This window comes from Cyanistes caeruleus, chromosome 1 (genome assembly GCF_971803275.1).
Source record: "Cyanistes caeruleus chromosome 1, bCyaCae1.hap1.1, whole genome shotgun sequence".
NCBI lineage: Eukaryota > Metazoa > Chordata > Aves > Passeriformes > Paridae > Cyanistes > Cyanistes caeruleus.
Genome location: NC_141701.1, coordinates 142,509,482 through 142,528,493, shown reverse-complemented (window position 1 = coordinate 142,528,493; position 19,012 = coordinate 142,509,482). Strand labels below are relative to the sequence as shown.

The window sequence follows — 19,012 nt, the reverse complement described above, 5'->3', positions numbered from 1 at the left end:
ACGCGCGCAGCTCTCGCGAGAGCCCCGGGCCCGCTCCCTTTCCGGCGCGTGGCGCGGTGGTGGCGGTGGCCATGGCGCTCTACAACTTCAAGAAGATCACGGTGGTTCCGTCTGCCAAGGTACGGCCGCGCTCCCCCGTTCCTGCCCGGGTCCCTGCCCTCAATGCCCACCGGGCCATCCCTCCTGTCCCTCCCGACTGCCGGCTTCCGGGGACAGCGCTGCCCTCCTGCCCCTTCCGTGCTGCCGGCGTGGTGTCGGCCTTCGCCTCCTCCCGCGAGAGCCGTGGACTCGCCCTGGGCTGGTGCTGCTGCGCCCGGCGGCCCGTACCATGTACAGTGTCGGGGGGTCCTCTCAGAGAGGATCCCGAGGCCACGCTTCTCCCTGGGGGGGATGTCGGGGTGGCCCCCACAAAAATCCCTCCTGTTTTCCAGACCTGCGTCGTACCGAAACTCATCGCAGCGTCTTGCTTCAAAATAAAGTTCTCTGCCTGTCTGAGGAAGGGGTTTTAAATTGCGCACGGCGAGGGGAACTGCCCGCAGGGCTCGGACTGGCTGGGCCGGGGGCAGCCCGCGGCCCATTGAAATAGAAACTGGACAGGGAATGTGCAGACTGCTTCTTCCTGCCTCCCATAAAACATACGTGTCACACTGTGGGTGCACTTGGCTCGTCAGCGTGCTTCTCCACCAAGAGAAAATTATTGCCTTTACAAGAATTTGACATTTCCTATAATTAATCTTGTTTCCTCGATTGCAGGACTTCATAGATTTGACATTGTCAAAGACCCAGCGAAAGACCCCAACTGTCATTCATAAACATTATCAAATCCATCGGATTCGACATTTTTATATGCGAAAAGTGAAATATACTCAACAAAATTACCATGACAGACTCACTCAGATCTTAACAGATTTCCCAAAATTAGATGTAAGTGTTCTCTCATTTGCTGATTTCTCTGTGTATACAATTTTACTTATTTCAAGTAGATTTTACTGTGAGTAGTAGGCAAAACCTGTACTGCAAAACTTGTATGTTTCTATGAAGAAGGTGTCTAAGTTGTGCCTGTGGAGGGTCATTGAATGCTGGATTTTATAAGCTTTTAGCTGATCAAATATGTTTGCCAGGAATTGCTTTTAAATTTAGACAAAATGTGGAGGTTTTTAAGTATGTTGTGTCTGCCTGTTTCTTCTTTATGTGTGCATGTGGATATTGTGCTTATGGTTAGTCTTCCGTAGGAAATACCAAGAAATATATCATATTGCTTTCCATCTTCAGGAGTTAATGTGACAACATAAATGTTGTCCTCGGCCCCATAAAGTGTCGCATTAGAAACACAGTATTAACTTCTAGCAACTGCAACTGGATCCATGGTACCAGTGGGAACTTTCTATGGGCAATTTTCTGCTCAGACTGAAATTATTCACCTATTAAATTGTTTTTCTTGGTAATTTCATATCCAGTGAGTGTTGCTCCAGAATTCCCAGAAATATCTTCTGGGTTTTTTTTTAACATCACATGATGAAATGTCTTCAGGTTAATACATAACTAGCTGAAGCACTCTGCTTGAAAGATTTGTACTAGAGATGCCACTTCCTTGAAAAGTTAAGGATTTATTTGGGCATTAAGAAAACCCTTTTTGTCCAGTCTTATATAGAATTTACTGCAGCATTCAGAAAAAAAAAATTAATAGTATTGCTGTGTTTCTGCTATAATATGGATTTCCTTTTAGAGACAATTTCTGTTGGCTTCTTGCAGTTTTTTTACTTGAAAAAAAGAGACTTCAAAAGCAAAAGATCAAATGGAAACTCTGTGTGAATAAGTTAAAGATGTGCTTGCAGAAGTAATTCAGAGCAGTGCAGATTCATGTGTTCAATGGCCAATGAGATTCTTTTTCTTACGTAAGATAGTAATGGAAATTGTTTGGCTTTTAGTGTCATTTATTTTGAATAATTTTCTCCAGTTGCTGTACTGGAGAAAAAACAACTTAAATTGTGTGCAAGAAATAGTCATCTTAGAGTAAGAAGATACGAGATTTAACATTATGCTTTTGTTTTAGGATATTCATCCATTTTACGCTGATCTGATGAATGTTCTGTATGACAAAGATCACTACAAGTTGGCTTTGGGGCAGATCAATATTGCCAAGAATCTGATTGACAAGTAAGGGACATTGATTTCTCTGTTTTTGCACGTGGCTGGTGGATTGTTGTTGAATTGTGCTTTCCTGTGCCCGCAGTGTTGCCAAGGACTACGTGCGGCTGATGAAGTACGGGGACTCTCTGTACCGCTGCAAGCAGCTCAAGCGGGCGGCCCTGGGACGCATGTGCACCATCATCAAGAGACAGAAACAAAGCCTGGAGTATTTGGAGCAAGGTTGGTGTTACATATGGGCTTAAAGAAAGGCACAGGAATTGGATATAAAGCTTATTATGCTTAGTAGCAGTTAGAAAAATATGTTTAATACAGATTACAGATCCAGAAAACACAGGAATGGTTTTTAAATCCCCAAGTACTTAGTGTTTATTTTTCAACAAAATAGTTTTCTCTTTGAATATTTATTACATTTTATGGTATTACTAACAGTGATAAAACTTTTTTCTTTGTTTGAAAGTCACAGGCATGCTTTTACTTACCATTCTTTTCACTAACATATATGTGAAAAATGTTACTGAAGATTTTGTAGACATTATTCCTTACTTCAGACATATTAGTCCTTCAGGTTATGTAGCCTGATTTGTTGGAGTTGTTCTAGCTGTAAGACAGCGGTGTTAATTTCTTAAATGTTTATATAAATATTTATTTTTTGTTGTATGTAGATACTTACAGGGTCTACAAACTATTTACATACTTCCATAAATGATCATATTATCTCAGAGATGTTACTAATTTCTATGTAAACAATTCAGCATATGTATTTTTATTCCATCTCAGTAAAACTTAAATTATCACAGATACTTAAAAAAATATTTTTAACATTTCAGTGCGACAGCATTTGTCTCGTTTGCCAACCATTGATCCCAATACACGAACTCTTCTGCTGTGTGGCTACCCAAATGTTGGGAAATCCAGCTTTATAAATAAGGTATGTGAATGTTTTTTGCATAAATAATATTGAGATACAATTTAATTAATATAAGGTAACTTCTAAACAATTTGATTGTGGCATTGTCTGATATGATAGCATGTTAAAATGTGTGTGTAGAGGTTGAATGAAATTCCTGGAGGAATAAATGGAAAATTATAATGGATTTCACTCTTAAAAATCCTTATATTTTCCAAAATTGCATTCCATTAGCATGTTTTCTGATAAAGAAATACTTGCAGAGAAGCCAGAATAACCAATTTTTAGCTGTTTTTTCACCTCTGTAGCAAAGGAAGTGCATTATTATTAGGATATACTGCTTGCAACTTCAGGAAATTTTAAATAAATATGTGTGACTAAATCTTACTTTAAGGTTACAAGAGCAGATGTAGAAGTGCAGCCTTATGCCTTTACCACGAAATCTCTCTTTGTGGGACATATGGATTACAAATATCTACGTTGGCAGGTAAGAACTGTTACTATTTTGCATTTTCTTGAAAGAGTGAGCTGGTTATAACCTGATTTGCCTTTTGCCATGGGAGTTGCATTTTTGTGTCTTGATGAGACATGCTGTGTCTGACAGCTGCTGTGCAAGGTGCAGTGTGCCAAGTGAGGGCAGCAGTCAAAACCTGTTCTAAAAATGTTCATTCATGGGTCTGTGGGTCTGTGTTCAGTTGGAGGGGAGATGGGAAATTGAATTATTGATTAAAGCCAGAACACTTTTTTAATCTCTTTCAGATTCTGGGCTGGGTAGGGGCTGCATTTTCCCTTGGTCTGCAATACTTAGAGTGTTGGTTATGAAACCTCATTCTTCTCCTGTTTCTATATTTTCACATTCTCCATTTGGCAGAGCTCACAGTCCTGTTTGTGACTGAAAGAAAAATCTGTCAGTGTCTTAAAAAAGACATTATTGATGAACAATCCAACACGTGTTCTGCAATATCTGATCAGTAACACCTGTTTTAATGATGTTAATTTTAGGTAGTAGACACTCCTGGTATTTTGGATCACCCCCTGGAGGACAGGAACACCATTGAGATGCAGGCTATCACTGCCCTGGCACATCTGCGTGCTGCTGTGCTCTATGTGATGGATGTGTCTGAGCAGTGTGGGCACAGCCTGGAGGAGCAAGTGGAGCTCTTCAAAAATATTAAGCCATTGTTTGCTAACAAGGTGAGTTTTGTTCACATTATTAACAGACCCCAGGGGTTTATAACATGGTAACTTGAATTAAGGTGGTTTTTTGCCTTTTTATCAGCCACTTATAATCGTTGCAAACAAATGCGATGTGAAGAGGATTTCAGAACTTCCTGAAGAGAGTCAGGTTAGGATACTTCTCTCACCTCTTTGTCTTATGATGTTGATAAAAATACTGTGTGTGCATTGTGGATGGTTATCATTTTTATTGGGCAAAAACTTTTACATGATCTTTTCTTTATTGACTGCTCCAATAGTGCAGTGGAAGGTAGCTTTGCATGTCTCGACCCCATCTTCCTTTACTACTGTCTAATGTAGTCCTTGCCTGAATATTGTAAATGCCAAATGGAAGGTAGGTTCTTAATGGTTTTAGAATCTCTGGTGGTGTGAGAACTTTCAATTACTGCTGTAACTGGATGTTAGACAGTAGCTTTACTCAATTATCCTTTCAGTGACAGTTAGACACAGTGAGCACTGGGCTGAGAGGTGCCGCTGAACAGTTGCAATAAAAGGTCCTGTAGGCTTAACTCAATTGTATCTACAGGTTAAAGCACATAGAATTTTTGTTTCTCTCACTCTTTTTTTTTTTTTTCCTTTGTGGGTCATTTATAGGTGCCTTTTAGAAAGTAGTTACTTGCTTATAAAGGAAGAAAGATTAAATAGAACTATAATTGTAGACTTTCTGTCATCTTTTTAGAAACATTTTCTAATAGAATAGTAATGCATTGTATGTATTGTTATTGGATTAAGATTTCTGGTCTTAATGTATTGGTGTATTAAGAAATGCACAGGATGTCATTATTTGGGATAATTTTTTCAATTTTAGAAAATATTTGAAGCTTTTGAAGGAGAAGGATTTTCTGTAATAGAGACAAGTACACTAACTGAGGAAGGTGTAATCCAAGTTAAAACAGAGGTAGGTGCATTCTTAGTTTCATCCCAAATGATCAGCTAACATTTTGCTTCACTTGTATGAGTTTTGCTTAAACTTGTATGAGTTTGATTTCAGTTAAACTGCATTATAGTGATAAACTTTAAAAATGTTTTCCTTGTTGTGCCTCAGTGAGCTTGGGTGAAAATGGAAAATAAAGTAATAATATTTTTTTTTAATTGTGATTTTTTTGAGTCCTGTTAAAAAAATACATATCTGCATATGCATCTTCCCATGATACTTTTAATATAAAATAATTTTATGCCTTCTTGAGAGTTAGAGGTAAAAAGACAAAAAGAATAAGATGTGAAGCCAGTTATTTGGGAATGAATGCCTGCAGTGTCATTTGCTGTACCTAAAGGCTTTGTTCCTCACTTTAAGTTGCCATGTGCACTTTCAGGCCTGTGACAGACTGTTGGCCCATCGTGTTGATACTAAAATGAAAGGAAACAAAGTGAATGAAGTACTGAATAGATTACACTTGGCCATGCCAACCAAAAGAGATAACAAGGTAGGGTACATGTTTAAACTATTTAATGTGTTTCCCAGTACTTCTTAAGTAGGATAAGAATTCTGTCATTGTTAATCTGTGAACAGATTAATATGATGAAGTTTTCTAATTTATTATCTGTAAGTGCCTTTCCTGGTGGGAGCTTGGGATTTTGTATTCTGCAGAAGGACATTACAGTGCAGGTGGTGATTTATAGCAGTGTAAAAAAATTGATGTGAACTTCTTTTCCCTTTTTTATTGGGGTGGATTTATTCCAGGAGCGACTGCCTTTTATACCTGATGGAGTAGTAGCTCGTAAGAAACGCATGGAAGTAGATACTCCCAAGAGGAAATTGGTAAGTGGCATCTCTGAATCAGGAAATCAGCAGCTGGATTTTAAATTTGCTGTGTTAACCCATAGCTTCTAAATTAGATGGTATCTAAAGCCATGTATGTCTTTGCAGGAGAGAGATATTGAACTTGAAATGGGAGATGATTATATTTTGGACCTGCAGAGTAAGTATTAGATAAAAATTGGTATTACCATTACTATTAATAAACAGTAAAGTGTGGCTATTTCAGCCTTAAGGGAGAATACCTAAACCTGACTCCTTTCAACTAATTGCCAGTGCCATCATTTCTTTGCATACTTCTGTTCCAGAGCTGGTGATGTTTGGTGATGTGTTTTGTGGTATCACTCAGTTGTTTCCATTTTGGAGTTACAGACATGAAACAGCTGGTCTGATGATTCAAGTGATTTTTTCTTTCCATTTTGTATTGTAGTACTTCATTAATTTCTGGTGCTCTCTCTGTTAAGAAACTATCAGTATGAGAGAGAACAGCATATATTGTGTTTCAGCTGGGTATTTGTTGTTTGGCATGTCTAGGAGCAGTGGGTCATGCCATAACTGAACAATCTTTGGCAGTAGGATGGAGATCAGAAATACTTGTGAATATAATAGAGGTGCTGCCAAATTCTTAGGAATAGTGCAGGTCTTTTGTGTGTACGTTCTGGGTGTTTTTTTTTATTACAGAACATTCTTGGAAATTAATTTTTGTCTCTTTATCAAATTTTGTTGTATTTTTAAGAATACTGGGACTTAATGAATTCATCTGAGAAATATGATAAGATTCCAGAGATATGGGAAGGCCATAATATACTTGACTACATTGATCCTGATATAATGAGAGTGAGTTTTCAATTTTTTGCTTTACACTTTTCTTTCCTCTTTATCTCTTCTTTGTTTATTATCAGTTAATATTGGTAGATTAAAAACAATGTTTCATGAGAACCAGTTCTTTTTTGCGTTGTCTGCACTTGTCATGGGAAAATATAGTAGTTTTTGAATGATCAAGGACAGAATTTCAGAAGAATGGAAAATTGCTTCACCTTGTCAGAATGATGGTGATCTTACTTCCATTCTAAATATGAGATTTGCACTAGACACTATATTTATTAGTTCTTTGACTACAGCTACAGGAATGTAACTATAAAACTTTATGTATTTTTAATAATATGAAATTCTTTAATCATATTTATGTCTAATGAGGAAATGGACTGAATGCTGAATTTTTAACATTTTTATTTCATAACAATCACTGTTTGGATTTCCTGCTGGTTGTTAAGGAGGAGTGGTGAATGCAGGCACAGAGCCCGCCAGTTATGCAGTTGGGTTCCTATGAATTGCTGGTGCTCTGGACTCATGCTGAATGCCTGGGGAGAAGGGTTTTTCAGAGTCTGTTTCCAGAAATGGCACAGCAAGCACAGCTCACACACACTGCTGCTTTCACGCACTGGGCAGCCTTGGGCAGCCACACAAATTGAGCCAAGTGATAATGTGGAGTGCTGGAGTTAGTCTGCACAGCAGTGTGTCCATGGGCTCACAGTAATCTCTATTGCCAGCTCCATTAGGTATGGCTCAGCGTGCTTGTCAGGTAATGTAGTTCCTTCTTTGAAGGGCCTATGTGCCTATGGCCCAGCACCATGTACAAACCTAATGTTGAGGATCTGATCTCCATTTTATCTCTTCAAAATCTAAGAAACTGGAAGAATTGGAGAAAGAAGAAGAGCTGAGAGAAGCTGCTGGAGTATATGACAGTGAACCAGAAAGTGAAGATGAAGAAATGATGGAAATCAGACACTTGGCAAGACAGATCCGAGAAAAGAAGAAGCTGAAAATCCTGCAGTCAAAGGAAAAAGACGTTCATGGTCCAAGGATGCCTAGAACAGCTAAAAAGGTGAGTGTAGAACATGTTCTGTAAAAACATCCTGTTGCTATGTAACAACATCATGAAAGTATTGTATCACTGTCAGGAACTGATGCTTTTTGCTCATACTGGTGAAAAGTGGCCCTTTCACTGCTTGCTTCCTTCTCCCAGGAGTTCTGTTTAGCTGAGGAGGGATAGTAGCGCTTTTTTTCTTGTGTCACATAAGTATGTCTTGTGTAGAACTCCATATATATTGCAGAAGAGGTTTTTAATAATATGATTCAGTTTGTTTAACATGGTTGTTTCATTGTATATTGTCTGTTTGCTTAAAATTCAAATAATTATAAGAATTAGATAATTACTTAAAATCACAATAATGTGAAATTTGTTATGGGTTCTGGAAAAGGTGATGTGTCTTTTTGGTAGCCAGGTATCTCTCTTTCTGATGGCAGAGTTTCTTCTGACCAGTCCAGGACAATTGCAAAATAATAAACTGGTAACTAGACATTTTGAGAAAATGAATCTAGCTGCTGTTGCCTCCAGCATCTCTTACCTTCTTCAGAGTGTGTGCCTTTTGGGAGAAAAGGAAACATTTTTGACCCAACTACCTCTCCATGTCAGCTTCTCCCCAAAGAGGCAAACTAATTGTAAGGTCTTTAGGAAAGATGGAGCCATTGCAGTCCTGTGAAGCAGAATTTATGGGTGCAGAAAAGTAAGTTGCAAAAAATGAAATGTGAAGGTGGACGTCAGTGACCTGCTTATGGATGTGATAAAGCCAGTAATATATAGCGAATATAATGGACTTGTGGTGGTACATTGAGACAAAAAGTAAGGTGGAAGGATTTTTTTTGAAATGTGTTTTCTTAACTGTGTTTTACAGGTCCAGAGGAAGGTGTTAGAGAAAGAAATGACTGATCTTGGACTTGACATGACTAATAAAGATGATGTAAGTTTTTGCTAATTAAACATAGTATTTATCTAAAAGAAACTTAAATTTCTTTGAGCACAGTTGACATGCTACTATAGTTAGCACAAGAGCGAGGTGGGATCTGTTAAGGATGAATTATGAACTGCAGATGAGGCAGTTGGTACTAAAATTTTTTGAGTAATGTGATCAAAACATAGATAAGCTGAAAAACTAACATTTATCAAGAATCACATATACATATGCACTGCTTTCTTGGAATTTGTGCAGGATTCAAGAACATGCTTGGCTAAGCATACTCCTTAATTTTCAAGTCTATTTTGTTGGATGAGACTCTACTATGTCAGAAATAGTAATAGCAACAGATCAGGCCTATCTTTTTATAGTTCATTAATTCCATGAGCTGTAATTGAAATTCTTGAGGGCAGCTGGCATCTTTAAATGTAAGGCAGATAAAGTACTTCATCAGAGACTGGCCTTCAGTGGGAATTTTAACAGAAATTAAAAAACCCTGAAACATTTTGTATGGCAAATCCAGCAGTTATTACAGCTCGCTGGACCCTGAGCTCTCTAATCCTTTAGCTAAACTAGGAGTCAGGAAACAAGAACTGTCACCATTACACATATGAAGTAAGCATTTATAGTTCTCAGAGCTGCCATGCCATGCTGGTGTAGGAGCAGTGTAGGAATGTAATACTTGAGCTGTAACATGAGCAGTCTTCATGTCTGAAATTCTTCAGGTACTTTGCCGAGTACACAAGACACTAATCAGGGTAGGTTTCATCATAGCTATTTTGCTGTTGCAAAATTGCTTGAGTGTTGCTATCCTTTAATTTGTATCTTTTTATTGATTACTTTTGAGCCTACTCCACCCAAAGAAAAAAGAAAACGCCAGTCAGTAATTGTGGAGGAAAAAAAAACTAATATACACTGAAATTTGAATGTTCCTGTAGGACACAGAGGCAGTGACCAACAGCTGTCAAGATCTTTGTGTTACTATGAAATAACCAATATAATTTGTCAGAGCAGTCCCCTTCCTGTTTTTCCTATTAATCCAATTAGAAATGAGCTGGTTGTTTCTGGCTTTAAAGGTTAAATGATGTTTTCAATTTCAGGCTCATTATGTGAGAAGGTCACGCAGTACCACGAGGAAACGCAAACGGGATGAGTCTGAAACCCCCAGGTCGGCGTCGCGCAGTCGCAGCTGCTCTCGCACACCACGGGATGTGTCTGGCCTTCGGGATGAAAAGGTTTGTTATTTATCTGTATTTCCCTGTTTGGCAGCTAAACCAGCATGATTGTACCTAGACCAGCTCCTGGGAAACTTCACAGTAGGCTGGTTATGTTTGTCCAGAGTTTGTATTTGGTCTCCCTGCAGCTTTATCATGTTTTCATTTGGACTACATGTTTCTCTATTTCCTTCTTAAAAATAACATGTAATAATACAGACCAAGGAAGTACATTTTAATTCTTGTCTCTAAATGCAAGTCTGAAGGAAGAATTCTGCAAACTGAGTTTTGCCTTCACTAAGTGAGGAATTCCAGGGATAGCGTGATCCTGTGTTAGTGTCCTGGAAAGTTTTTCTAAAGAGGGTTAGTGTCACAGTGATACTGCTCTAGAGTTGGTGTTAATGTCCTTGATAAAACCATCCAACTTAGTGGGTTTTTTAAAGGTAAAGCTTTTTACCCAAGTTACTGAGGAAGTTACTCTGCATGTTTGTTTGTTTGTTTTTAAATAGATGGTGAAGAAGGTTAAGATCATGGCAAAGAAAGCTCAGAAGAAAATGAATCGCCTGGGCAGAAAAGGAGAGGCAGACAGACACATATTTAACTTGAAGCCAAAACATCTGCTGGCTGGGAAGAGAAAATCCGGTAAAACACAGAGAAGATAAGCAGTCTTCAAATTCAAAATTTAAAACCAATCAAAAATTAAAAAAAATAAATAAATCAATATTAAATTTATTCAAACTAATTTCTAGTCCTGTCATCCTTTTTGGTAATACTTGGTGTTAAGTGTGTCTTTTATATTAGTAGTTAAGATACTTCAAGTTTAGTATTTCAGTACCTAATGTTGCAGTTTCAAGCAATAGCAGGAGAAATTTTTGAATTCTAGTGGCAGAAACCATTTATAAGCAGACATAAAAAATAGTTTCTTCCATATTCTTACTCCTGAGTTTCATTTATCAGTAAAATATTTATATTTCTATACAAAACTAATTTAAAATGAGGTTATATCTAGAAATGTGAATCTTTTGTTAAACTAACATTAATTAAAAATGCCTGGGTTCAATAAGGTTTGGATTGCTGCATGCAAGCAATCCTTTGTGATGAGTTTACGTTGCTGGTGAAGGCTGAAATGGTTGAGGAAGTTAACAGCAGAGCATCAAGAACTACACAGAGTTTGTGTTTGTGCACTGAAGCACGGGAGCAGTGCTGCCACTTGACTGAGCTACAGGGTGAATAGAGGAGAAACTGCAGTTCTAGTACTGACCTGCCTCCTGTAATAACCTAAAACAGCAGGGGCAGGGACAGTTGCACCTTACAACTTTGGAGTATTTCAGATTAATATGAATACTTCAGATATGTAGAGAATGAGGATCAGATTGGAATTCTGTGCCACATGCTACTGTCATCCTTGGCTTAGCAAGACATTTCTCTCCAGGGCTTGATGGACAAAATTCTGTATCTGCTCAAGGCAAAATATATTGTCAAATGTAAAATATTTCCTTTTTATCCCCACTTGGTCAATGGTTACATAGAGGTTTGTAAAATAATGCATTATAAATGTGTTGCTTGAACAGTACACTTCAAATCCATGCTAAAAACTAACACACACCACCCAAATTAAAGGGGGAAGAAAGAACCCTCAAATCACTACTTTTTGAAATATAACTAGTAACTGTTCAGATGTCAGCTTTTGCATTATGTAAACCTATAGGAACTGTTAAGCAAAATTTTTCTTTCAGCTTCTGTATGAACAGGAACTTTTATTTCAGAGTCTGTTTTGCCAGCTTTTGCTCCAAGCTGAACTAGAAAACCAGAACTTTTTTTCAGCAGATCTGTGCCCTGCTCACATCAAGCTGCTTCAGTGGTGTTTAATGGGCAGGGTGGTGCTTAGTGTGGCAGTAACAGAAATTATTCTCCATGTGGCTTCACGTCTGAAAAGAAAACAGTCCAAGGGTTTAGGCAAGGTGTTTTAATTATAAAGTTAGATTTGAAAAGTATTTGAGAACTTCTCCATTGCCTACAGCTGGGTAACATGGCTGATTGCACTAAATTCAAGAGAGCTGCTACATCACATCACTTCCCTCACCTGATTTTTGCTTTGAAACAATACATCAGTTCCAGCCCATACACAACAAACCTGGCTCTAAAACCTCGAAGTGTTGAACCACGGAGGTGCTGGTATATGGGAGCTTCAGTTCTACAGTCACAACAGGGATGAGAAAGAGAAACCTTGATCACTGGAAAAAGTTCATTTTACCCCAAATCCAGACAGAATCGTTACCGTGCTTACATGTAAGTGGTATGACAAACATCCTATTTCAGCAGGCTCTGGAAGAACTTAAAAAATCTAGTTTGAGTAGCATGCTTACAGAAGAAATCACAAACTTTTTTGAGGCCTTTCTCTCCACACCCCCAGACTATAATTAAAATTGAAGCACCCTTTAGTATTTGTCTTACTGAAAAAAGCCTCCTGAGTTACTAGCAATTGATTGACTGCAAGATCAAAAAGGATTAGCTCTGGTACTCTGGTACAATTTCTAATTAACTGACATCAAGACCCAGTGTAAGCCCACAAATTGTCAGTCTCGAATTTTGGGGTTCAGTGGGTTTCAGTTGTCTGGGAACAACTATTAGAGGAAAAGAAAAGCCCTTGTACCAAGATGCCTTTGTTTTCTGGAAAATGGAGAAAAGCCATTTAGTCCATATCCCCTCTCCAAAAACAGACTATTGACATTAGACAGATACCATTTACATTTGCTTTGTAATTAACCCTTTTTTAAAATTTGAGATACCCAGTACTCAGCTATCAACTACTCAGAAAAGCCTGGTGAGGGAAAAAAACCCAAACACTGTTTATTATCTAAAACTCTAATACGTAAGTCAGCACTTCAAAGTCAAACTTACTCCACACACAGGCAATCCAATTACTTAAGGTTTTATGGGTTTGGTTAATTATAGACTACAGTAACTGAAGAGATTTGCTTTCTGCAATCAAAAATAATCCTAATTACTTTGAATTGTTTTTCCTTCTGGCAATTGGTCTTCTCAAGATCACAGCAGAGCCCAGTCATGTGTAATCACTATTTAAGGTGTGGTTAAGTTCAGTAGAACACCCCAGTCCTGCCTGAGCTGGGCAGGAGGTGCCCAGGCTCCCTCCCAGGTGTGCGGGGCACACACAGGCTGAGGATCTTTCACCAGGAAATGGGAGAGGAACCCAGGGGTTTCATGTTACTGTTACCCATTTTACATGAGATCTTAACAGGTCCAAGAGAACCAAGGATGAGGGGGAAGAAGTGACAAAGACAGAAGAAAAAACATTGGCCATGACAACATCTGTATAAACTAAACATGCTCCATGTGGACCAATTCTCTGGACTTAGGTCATGATTGGACAGTGTTAGTGAGACAACACATCATTGCTAGCATTCAGCACCTTTTATCCCAGCTATTTACATTCGGTGTATTTTTTCATGCTCAACAAATTTGTTCAAGTTATCCAAGTTATCCCACCACTTAAAAAGAAAGGTCTCTGCTATCAGCTTGAACCATGGAGTAATCTTAACTTCATTCCTGGCAGCTTTGTCCAAGAGCTGTTTCAGTTCTTTCTGTGTCACGTAGCAGTAGCTTTGGATCTCGTTGGGGTTGGGATTCAGTGTCACATCCTTCTTCACAAATAAGATATAGTCTATCTCATGTTCTCCCCAGATCCCATCAGACTTGGCCTTGTAGTGAATTCGTGTCAGGTAGGAGATTTCTTCTGGAGTTACCTACAACCAAAACAGCTGTCAGAAGTGCTGCCAGACCAGGAGAACTGCGCTGCTGGGCATTGCAGTACAATTCATCACCTATTATTGTCATCTTCCTTAGAAATAATTTGTTCCCAAGTGTACAACTGCAATGCACTTTTTCACAAAGAATTACTAGGAAAAAAATAATTTAAAACAGTTTGATGGCATGAATTGCACAGCATTTCTCTGGCCAGACTCACCCTGTAATGCTTGGAGTGCATTCCTCCTATATGGTATGTTTTAAAGAATGTTTACCAGATTTTATTGCACACTCACTGAGCACTGGTGAGCACAAACACTTGCACCTACCCCTTACCTCACAAGGAAAAGACTTGAAAAGACCTGATGCCATGGTCAGAACTACATACTGACAGAGCAAGTGTAACCCTGCCCTCCAGGGATCTCTGGAAGTTGACTCAGTTCTCTGCATCTCCAAAGATAAGTTCGTTTTCAGGTTTGAGGCTGACCCTGTCTGCCAGGCACAGTCTGCCAACAGGCAAACGCTGGCAAGAATTCCTGTTCCTCCCTCCTTCCTTTACCTGCTCCATGGGAATTCCCAGCTCTGCTTTCAGTCGTCTCTGTGCTGCTCTTCGAACACCAATGGCTTCATTTTCTTCCAGTTCTTGTGGATGGCTTAGGGGATGACTGCAACAAGTGTTGGTAAAACAATCTGCAAGAAGTTTGGATCAGTCCATTTTTGACATATATATAGATCTGGTAAAAAACCCCAGCACCAAAATCCCCCAGAGACAAAGGCTTTTATTCAACACATCACAGCTTCATTTCTCTTTTGCAGAGAAGGGTCACAGAAAGAGGATATTTACACCTCTTATTTTCCTTTACATATTTTGCACTGGGATTTGCCTCTGCCAAGCACTACTTTGCAGGCTAGTGTTTGATACACATGAGAACAGGCATTCCTACCCCAAACACATCTGCTTAGAGAGCCAGTCTGTAAAGACCTTGTTTATCTCTCAAATGCTAATTAAAATTACTTTTGGGAGTTTATATGTAGCAGGATAATGAAAATATTCCCATAGCTTCAAGAACAGCTGGCAGTAAGTAGAATTAAACACAAAGTTTATACCTGTGTTTAAAAGGCAACTGATCCATACTCTGTTTCAAACTTTTGTCTATAAAAATCAAGCTCAAAAAGCATCTAAAATAGAACTGAAATATCTACAAACCACATTTGAGCATTTTGACTGGTTAGCAGAGAAGGAAAAAATTAGAAACAATCTCTAAAGTAAAGATTCCCTGGGAAAAAAGAAAAAGGTCTTCCTCTAGTTGGAAACACTTTCATTTTCCATTGAAAATTCTGCAACAGGCAACTTCATGCTCCCTCCAACATGCCTCATATATGCTGTTTCTATTTGATTCCCTTCCTTATTTTTATGCCTCTCCATTTGCATTTGACAGTAATACTTCAGGAGTGTTCAAAAGTCATACACTGCACTTTGGCCACACAGTCTCACTTCTGGCAGTGTTAAAGAAGCGTTTGTTAAGACAACACAGACAAAGGTCTACAGATCTCCCAGGCACCCAGGCTCTGCTGCACATCAGCTTTTACCAGTGGAATGGGCCACTCTCCACAGCCAGCAGAGCCATTTCTTCAACTGCAATAAATGTCTTGCAGCAGAGGGGGTAAACACCACACCCTCGGCCCTTGCATCAACAGGATCAAGCATGTCAGGGAACAACCATTTCCCAAGAATTCATATAACAACACACGAGCGTTCCCATTATCTTACTTCACCCACAAGATATCCTGAACTCTCAAGAGTATTGGAAGTATGTCCTTCCAAAGTAGTAAATTCTAAAACCTCAGAATGAGTTAGACTGCAGGATTGGATTGGCATATTTTTTTTTAAATACTGATCTAAATAAAACATTTATATAAAGACAATGTTTCAGTACTAACCTGGAAATGTAATTTTTGCATTTGATCTCTGTTGCAGCAACAGTTTATTTTCCGTATTAAATAAGAAAACACTGAAAGCTCGGTGCAGTAAACCTAAAAATAAAACAAACAAACAACAAAACAAAATTTAGTAGAAGAGAAAAAACACATGAAGGCAGTTAAGGGCTTATAATGACCTCATTTTTACATAATGCAATTTAAAAGTCACTATATGTTAATATGATTTAAGGGATTTCATAAATAACTCAGGAGCTATTATTCAGCTTTATATGCCAGTTTATGCAAGACATGAAATTAGAAGAGTTCCTAGAAGAAAAATGCAATAGAGGAGTTCTCCTAAAGTCAGTCAGTTCACCATTCTGAATGTGCACATTTGGGCAAGCTTCCAAGGACAGCTTGACACCCATAAATTTACAATCAAAAATTCCTAAAAACTTAATGGAATTTCAAGACCCTTCAAGAATTGCAAGAGTAGAAGGAAAATAGGCTCCATTAAAAACAGTATAATTGCTGTTTTCTTCACGTTTTGAGTCTGTTATTCCTCGCTCTTCAGGAAGATGCTTTCCTCAAGTACAAAAAAGAGATCACACACTACCAGGAGAGACTGTTCAATCTGACCAGCCTCAAGTAAACCCAAAATTAGTTAAACCCTTTCTTATTAGCAGTGTTTGAAATAGAACTCTGGATGAACTACTTTAAAATGAAATAATTTTCTACTTGAAAAGAACTCAGCAAAGAAGCAAACAGCATTCTTTAGAAAAATATACATAGAATCAGGTATCCATAATAGGAAAAAATACTCCTTTATCCTCAAAAAGTGATTAAAAATATTTATCAAGCTTGTATGTGCAATTACACATTCCTCTCCTTTGCAATTGCCTTCAATTGAGTACTCCTCCATTCTGCAGAATTTTAACATTAAATATTTTATGCTGAAGAGGGCATATGGGGAGGTACTTGCTCTGGTTTGATCCAACACTTACCTGAGATTAAGGCTTAAATAATAATTATTTTTTTTTTCATAATTTAATCATGACTACGCTTCTGAAAATATTTAATCAGCTTAATGGTTCAATTAGAAGATAAGCAAGCCGTACCTTTGTCAATGTTTTCATTCAGGTGACAGTTTTTCTTGGTCTCTGCTCCAATCTTATTGTCATTTTCATCAATAAGGATGCACATCTCTGCCAAGAGCTGCACCTGCTCTTCATCCAGGTGATCTGTGTTTACTTCAGGCATTGTGATGGTAGCACACGTTCTACTGAACACAGAAAATGAAGAGTCATTCACTAAAAACAACATCCATAAGGTTCTGGGCAGTGTGAGAAATAACCTAACGGCTTGTTTCTCTGATATGGTCTAAACTGCACACCAATTTTATTTTGAGATGATTTACATACTTTTAACTTCCTGAAATTTCTTATCCACGGTACAAATCACATAGCAACACTTGGCAGGTGCTTGAAACATTTTTATTTCTCAGGAAGCCCTTGCAGCAGCTGCTGCAGGACACCCATGTTGAGCCTAACATTTTTATGGGCTGCCAGTGGCAGGAACTCCAGTTCCGAACTAAAGCTGTGCACCACTAACTGGCTACATTTATAACCCCGGACATGCCGTGCAAGAGGATTTCTCCTCCCCACACGTCTTTAAAGGTTCGGTAACAGGATTTCAACCCGAGGCACCTCCAAAGCAACACCTGCCCTGCCCCGAGCCTCTGCTGCTGTGGGCGTGCTCCCGGCAGCCCAAAGAATCCCGGGCTGGGCCAGCTTGGAAGGGACCACACGGGACCTGGTGACCCTCCCTGCTCTGTCTGGGTCAGCCCAGAGCACAGGGCTGCCCTCAGAGAGTTCTGGAGCATCTCCGGGCAGCCCGTTCCAGAGCACGGTCACCTGCACAGTAAAGGCTCCTTGCCCACGCTCCGGTGCAAGCTCCTGTGCATCAGTTTCTGCCAGCTGCCTCTTGTCTCACTGCTCAGCAACGAGAATCATCCCCTTGGCACCGCCCAAAAGATGTTTATAGATATTAATGATGTCTCCTCTCAGCTGTCTCTCCTAGAGGCTGAACAGACCCAGCTTCCTCAGCCTTTACTTCTAACAGATGTGCCTTCATGACCTTCGTCACCTTCCCACAGACCCGCTCCGGGAGCCCCACGTCTCTGCTACGGAGGAGTCCAGAGCGGGACACAGAGCTCCGGCTGCGGCTCGGCAGGGTCCCCGTTCCCCGCTCACCTCGCTGTCCGTGCGCTCGGCTGCCGCCGCTCTCCCCTCAGGCCGGGACCGCTCCGAGGGGCCGCGCTCCCGGCCCGGAGCAGCGCGCGCCACATCGCTCGTCACACCCCACCCGCCAATGGCACCGCCGCTCCGCGCTGACGTCACCACATCGCCCGATCGCCCCATTGCGGCGCGGGGGGCGGTGCCAGCAGTGACAGGTGGGAGAGGCGGAGCGCGCGGCCAATCGCGACACAGCTCCGGAGCGGAGCTGGCCAATAGAGACAGGGAGCAGCGGCGAGCTGGCCAATAGAAACAGGGAGCGGTGGCCAGCTGGCCAATAGGAGCGGGGAGGCGCGGCGGGCGGGATGTGCGGTGCCCACAGCCGGCACTGGAGAGGGTCGGGATCGGGCTCCTTGAGCAGGGAGGGGCCTTTAGCTTCTGAGGGTAACCGGGAATCGCAGAATCAATGAGGCTGAAAAAGGCCTCTGAGGTCATCGAGTCCAGCCTATGACCGGACACTGGCATGTGTCAACCAGACCATGTCAACCAGACCATGGCACTGAGTGCCACATCCAGTCTTTGCGTAAACACCTCCAGGAGCAATGACTCCACCACCTCTCTAGACATTCCGATGTCTAAAGATTGAGTATTTCTAACATTCATCGCTGTTTATTGTCTTTTCACCCACCCACGAAAACGGAAGAACTGTGCTCAAGCACCGGCTCCTACAAATGTGCCGGTGTTTGTGGCAAACAGCTCCAGCGCCGAATTTCTGCTCGGTTCTGGGAGTGCCTCAGGCGGCGGCCATAAGCCCGGGACTGCAGTCACAGCTCTTTTTGGCACATTTAATCCTGGATGCTTTTCTTTGATCCGCAGCAGCGGCCCTGGAGCTGGAGGGGTTCAGCGTGTGCCGCACAGCTCCCAGCCTGTGGCAGGGGAGAGCGCTGGTTCCCCTCCTGCACCGACAGCTACAGCTGGGGGGAAGCAGCTCCTGGGCTAGTCAAGCTCTGGGATTGCCTGACTCGGCTCTTGAG

At 40.4% G+C, this 19,012-nt stretch overlaps 2 protein-coding genes across 5 annotated transcripts; one reads left to right on the top strand and one right to left on the bottom strand.

Moving 5' to 3' along the window:
- Nucleotides 1–8: 8 nt before the first annotated feature.
- On the top strand, nt 9–10,801 carry GTPBP4 (GTP binding protein 4). The gene is made up of 17 exons (XM_023921874.2): nt 9–119; nt 754–924; nt 2,054–2,157; nt 2,234–2,370; nt 2,979–3,079; nt 3,453–3,545; nt 4,061–4,252; nt 4,338–4,403; nt 5,103–5,192; nt 5,608–5,718; nt 5,976–6,053; nt 6,162–6,213; nt 6,787–6,887; nt 7,738–7,935; nt 8,786–8,851; nt 9,946–10,080; nt 10,569–10,801. The coding sequence occupies exons 1-17, from the start codon at nt 72–74 to the stop codon at nt 10,719–10,721; spliced, it is 1,896 nt and encodes a 631-aa protein (XP_023777642.1). The 5' UTR covers nt 9–71; the 3' UTR covers nt 10,722–10,801.
- A 1,209-nt stretch (nt 10,802–12,010) lies between these two features.
- On the bottom strand, nt 12,011–18,178 carry LOC111925437 (isopentenyl-diphosphate Delta-isomerase 1). 4 transcript variants are annotated; one of them, XM_023921877.2, is made up of 5 exons: nt 17,997–18,178; nt 16,863–17,023; nt 15,766–15,858; nt 14,384–14,514; nt 12,011–13,823 (listed from the first exon to the last, which is right to left on the bottom strand). In XM_023921877.2, exons 1-5 carry the CDS (start codon nt 18,089–18,091, stop codon nt 13,506–13,508), a joined length of 798 nt encoding a protein of 265 aa, XP_023777645.2. In that variant the 5' UTR covers nt 18,092–18,178; the 3' UTR covers nt 12,011–13,505. The 4 variants fall into 4 exon arrangements, with proteins under 4 accessions (XP_023777645.2, XP_023777646.2, XP_086720606.1 ...); XM_023921878.2 differs by having other exon boundaries at nt 16,863–17,026; nt 17,997–18,170; XM_086864480.1 differs by having other exon boundaries at nt 16,863–17,026; nt 17,658–18,061.
- Between the last annotated feature and the right edge of the window lie 834 nt (nt 18,179–19,012).

Excerpts from the sequence above, each read along its gene's own strand:
- LOC111925437 (XM_023921878.2), bottom strand. The coding sequence starts at position 18,091 with ATGTGGCGCGCGCTGCTCCGGGCCGGGAGCGCGGCCCCTCGGAGCGGT. Across the intron at positions 15,859-16,862 it reads GAATGAAAACATTGACAAAG|GTTTACTGCACCGAGCTTTC; the intron begins GTACGGCTTGCT and ends TTTTATTTTTAG. Across the intron at positions 14,515-15,765 it reads TGCAAAAATTACATTTCCAG|ATTGTTTTACCAACACTTGT; the intron begins GTTAGTACTGAA and ends AACTTCTTGCAG.
- GTPBP4 (XM_023921874.2), top strand. The coding sequence starts at position 72 with ATGGCGCTCTACAACTTCAAGAAGATCACGGTGGTTCCGTCTGCCAAG. Across the intron at positions 120-753 it reads CGGTGGTTCCGTCTGCCAAG|GACTTCATAGATTTGACATT; the intron begins GTACGGCCGCGC and ends CCTCGATTGCAG. Across the intron at positions 6,214-6,786 it reads TTATATTTTGGACCTGCAGA|AATACTGGGACTTAATGAAT; the intron begins GTAAGTATTAGA and ends TGTATTTTTAAG.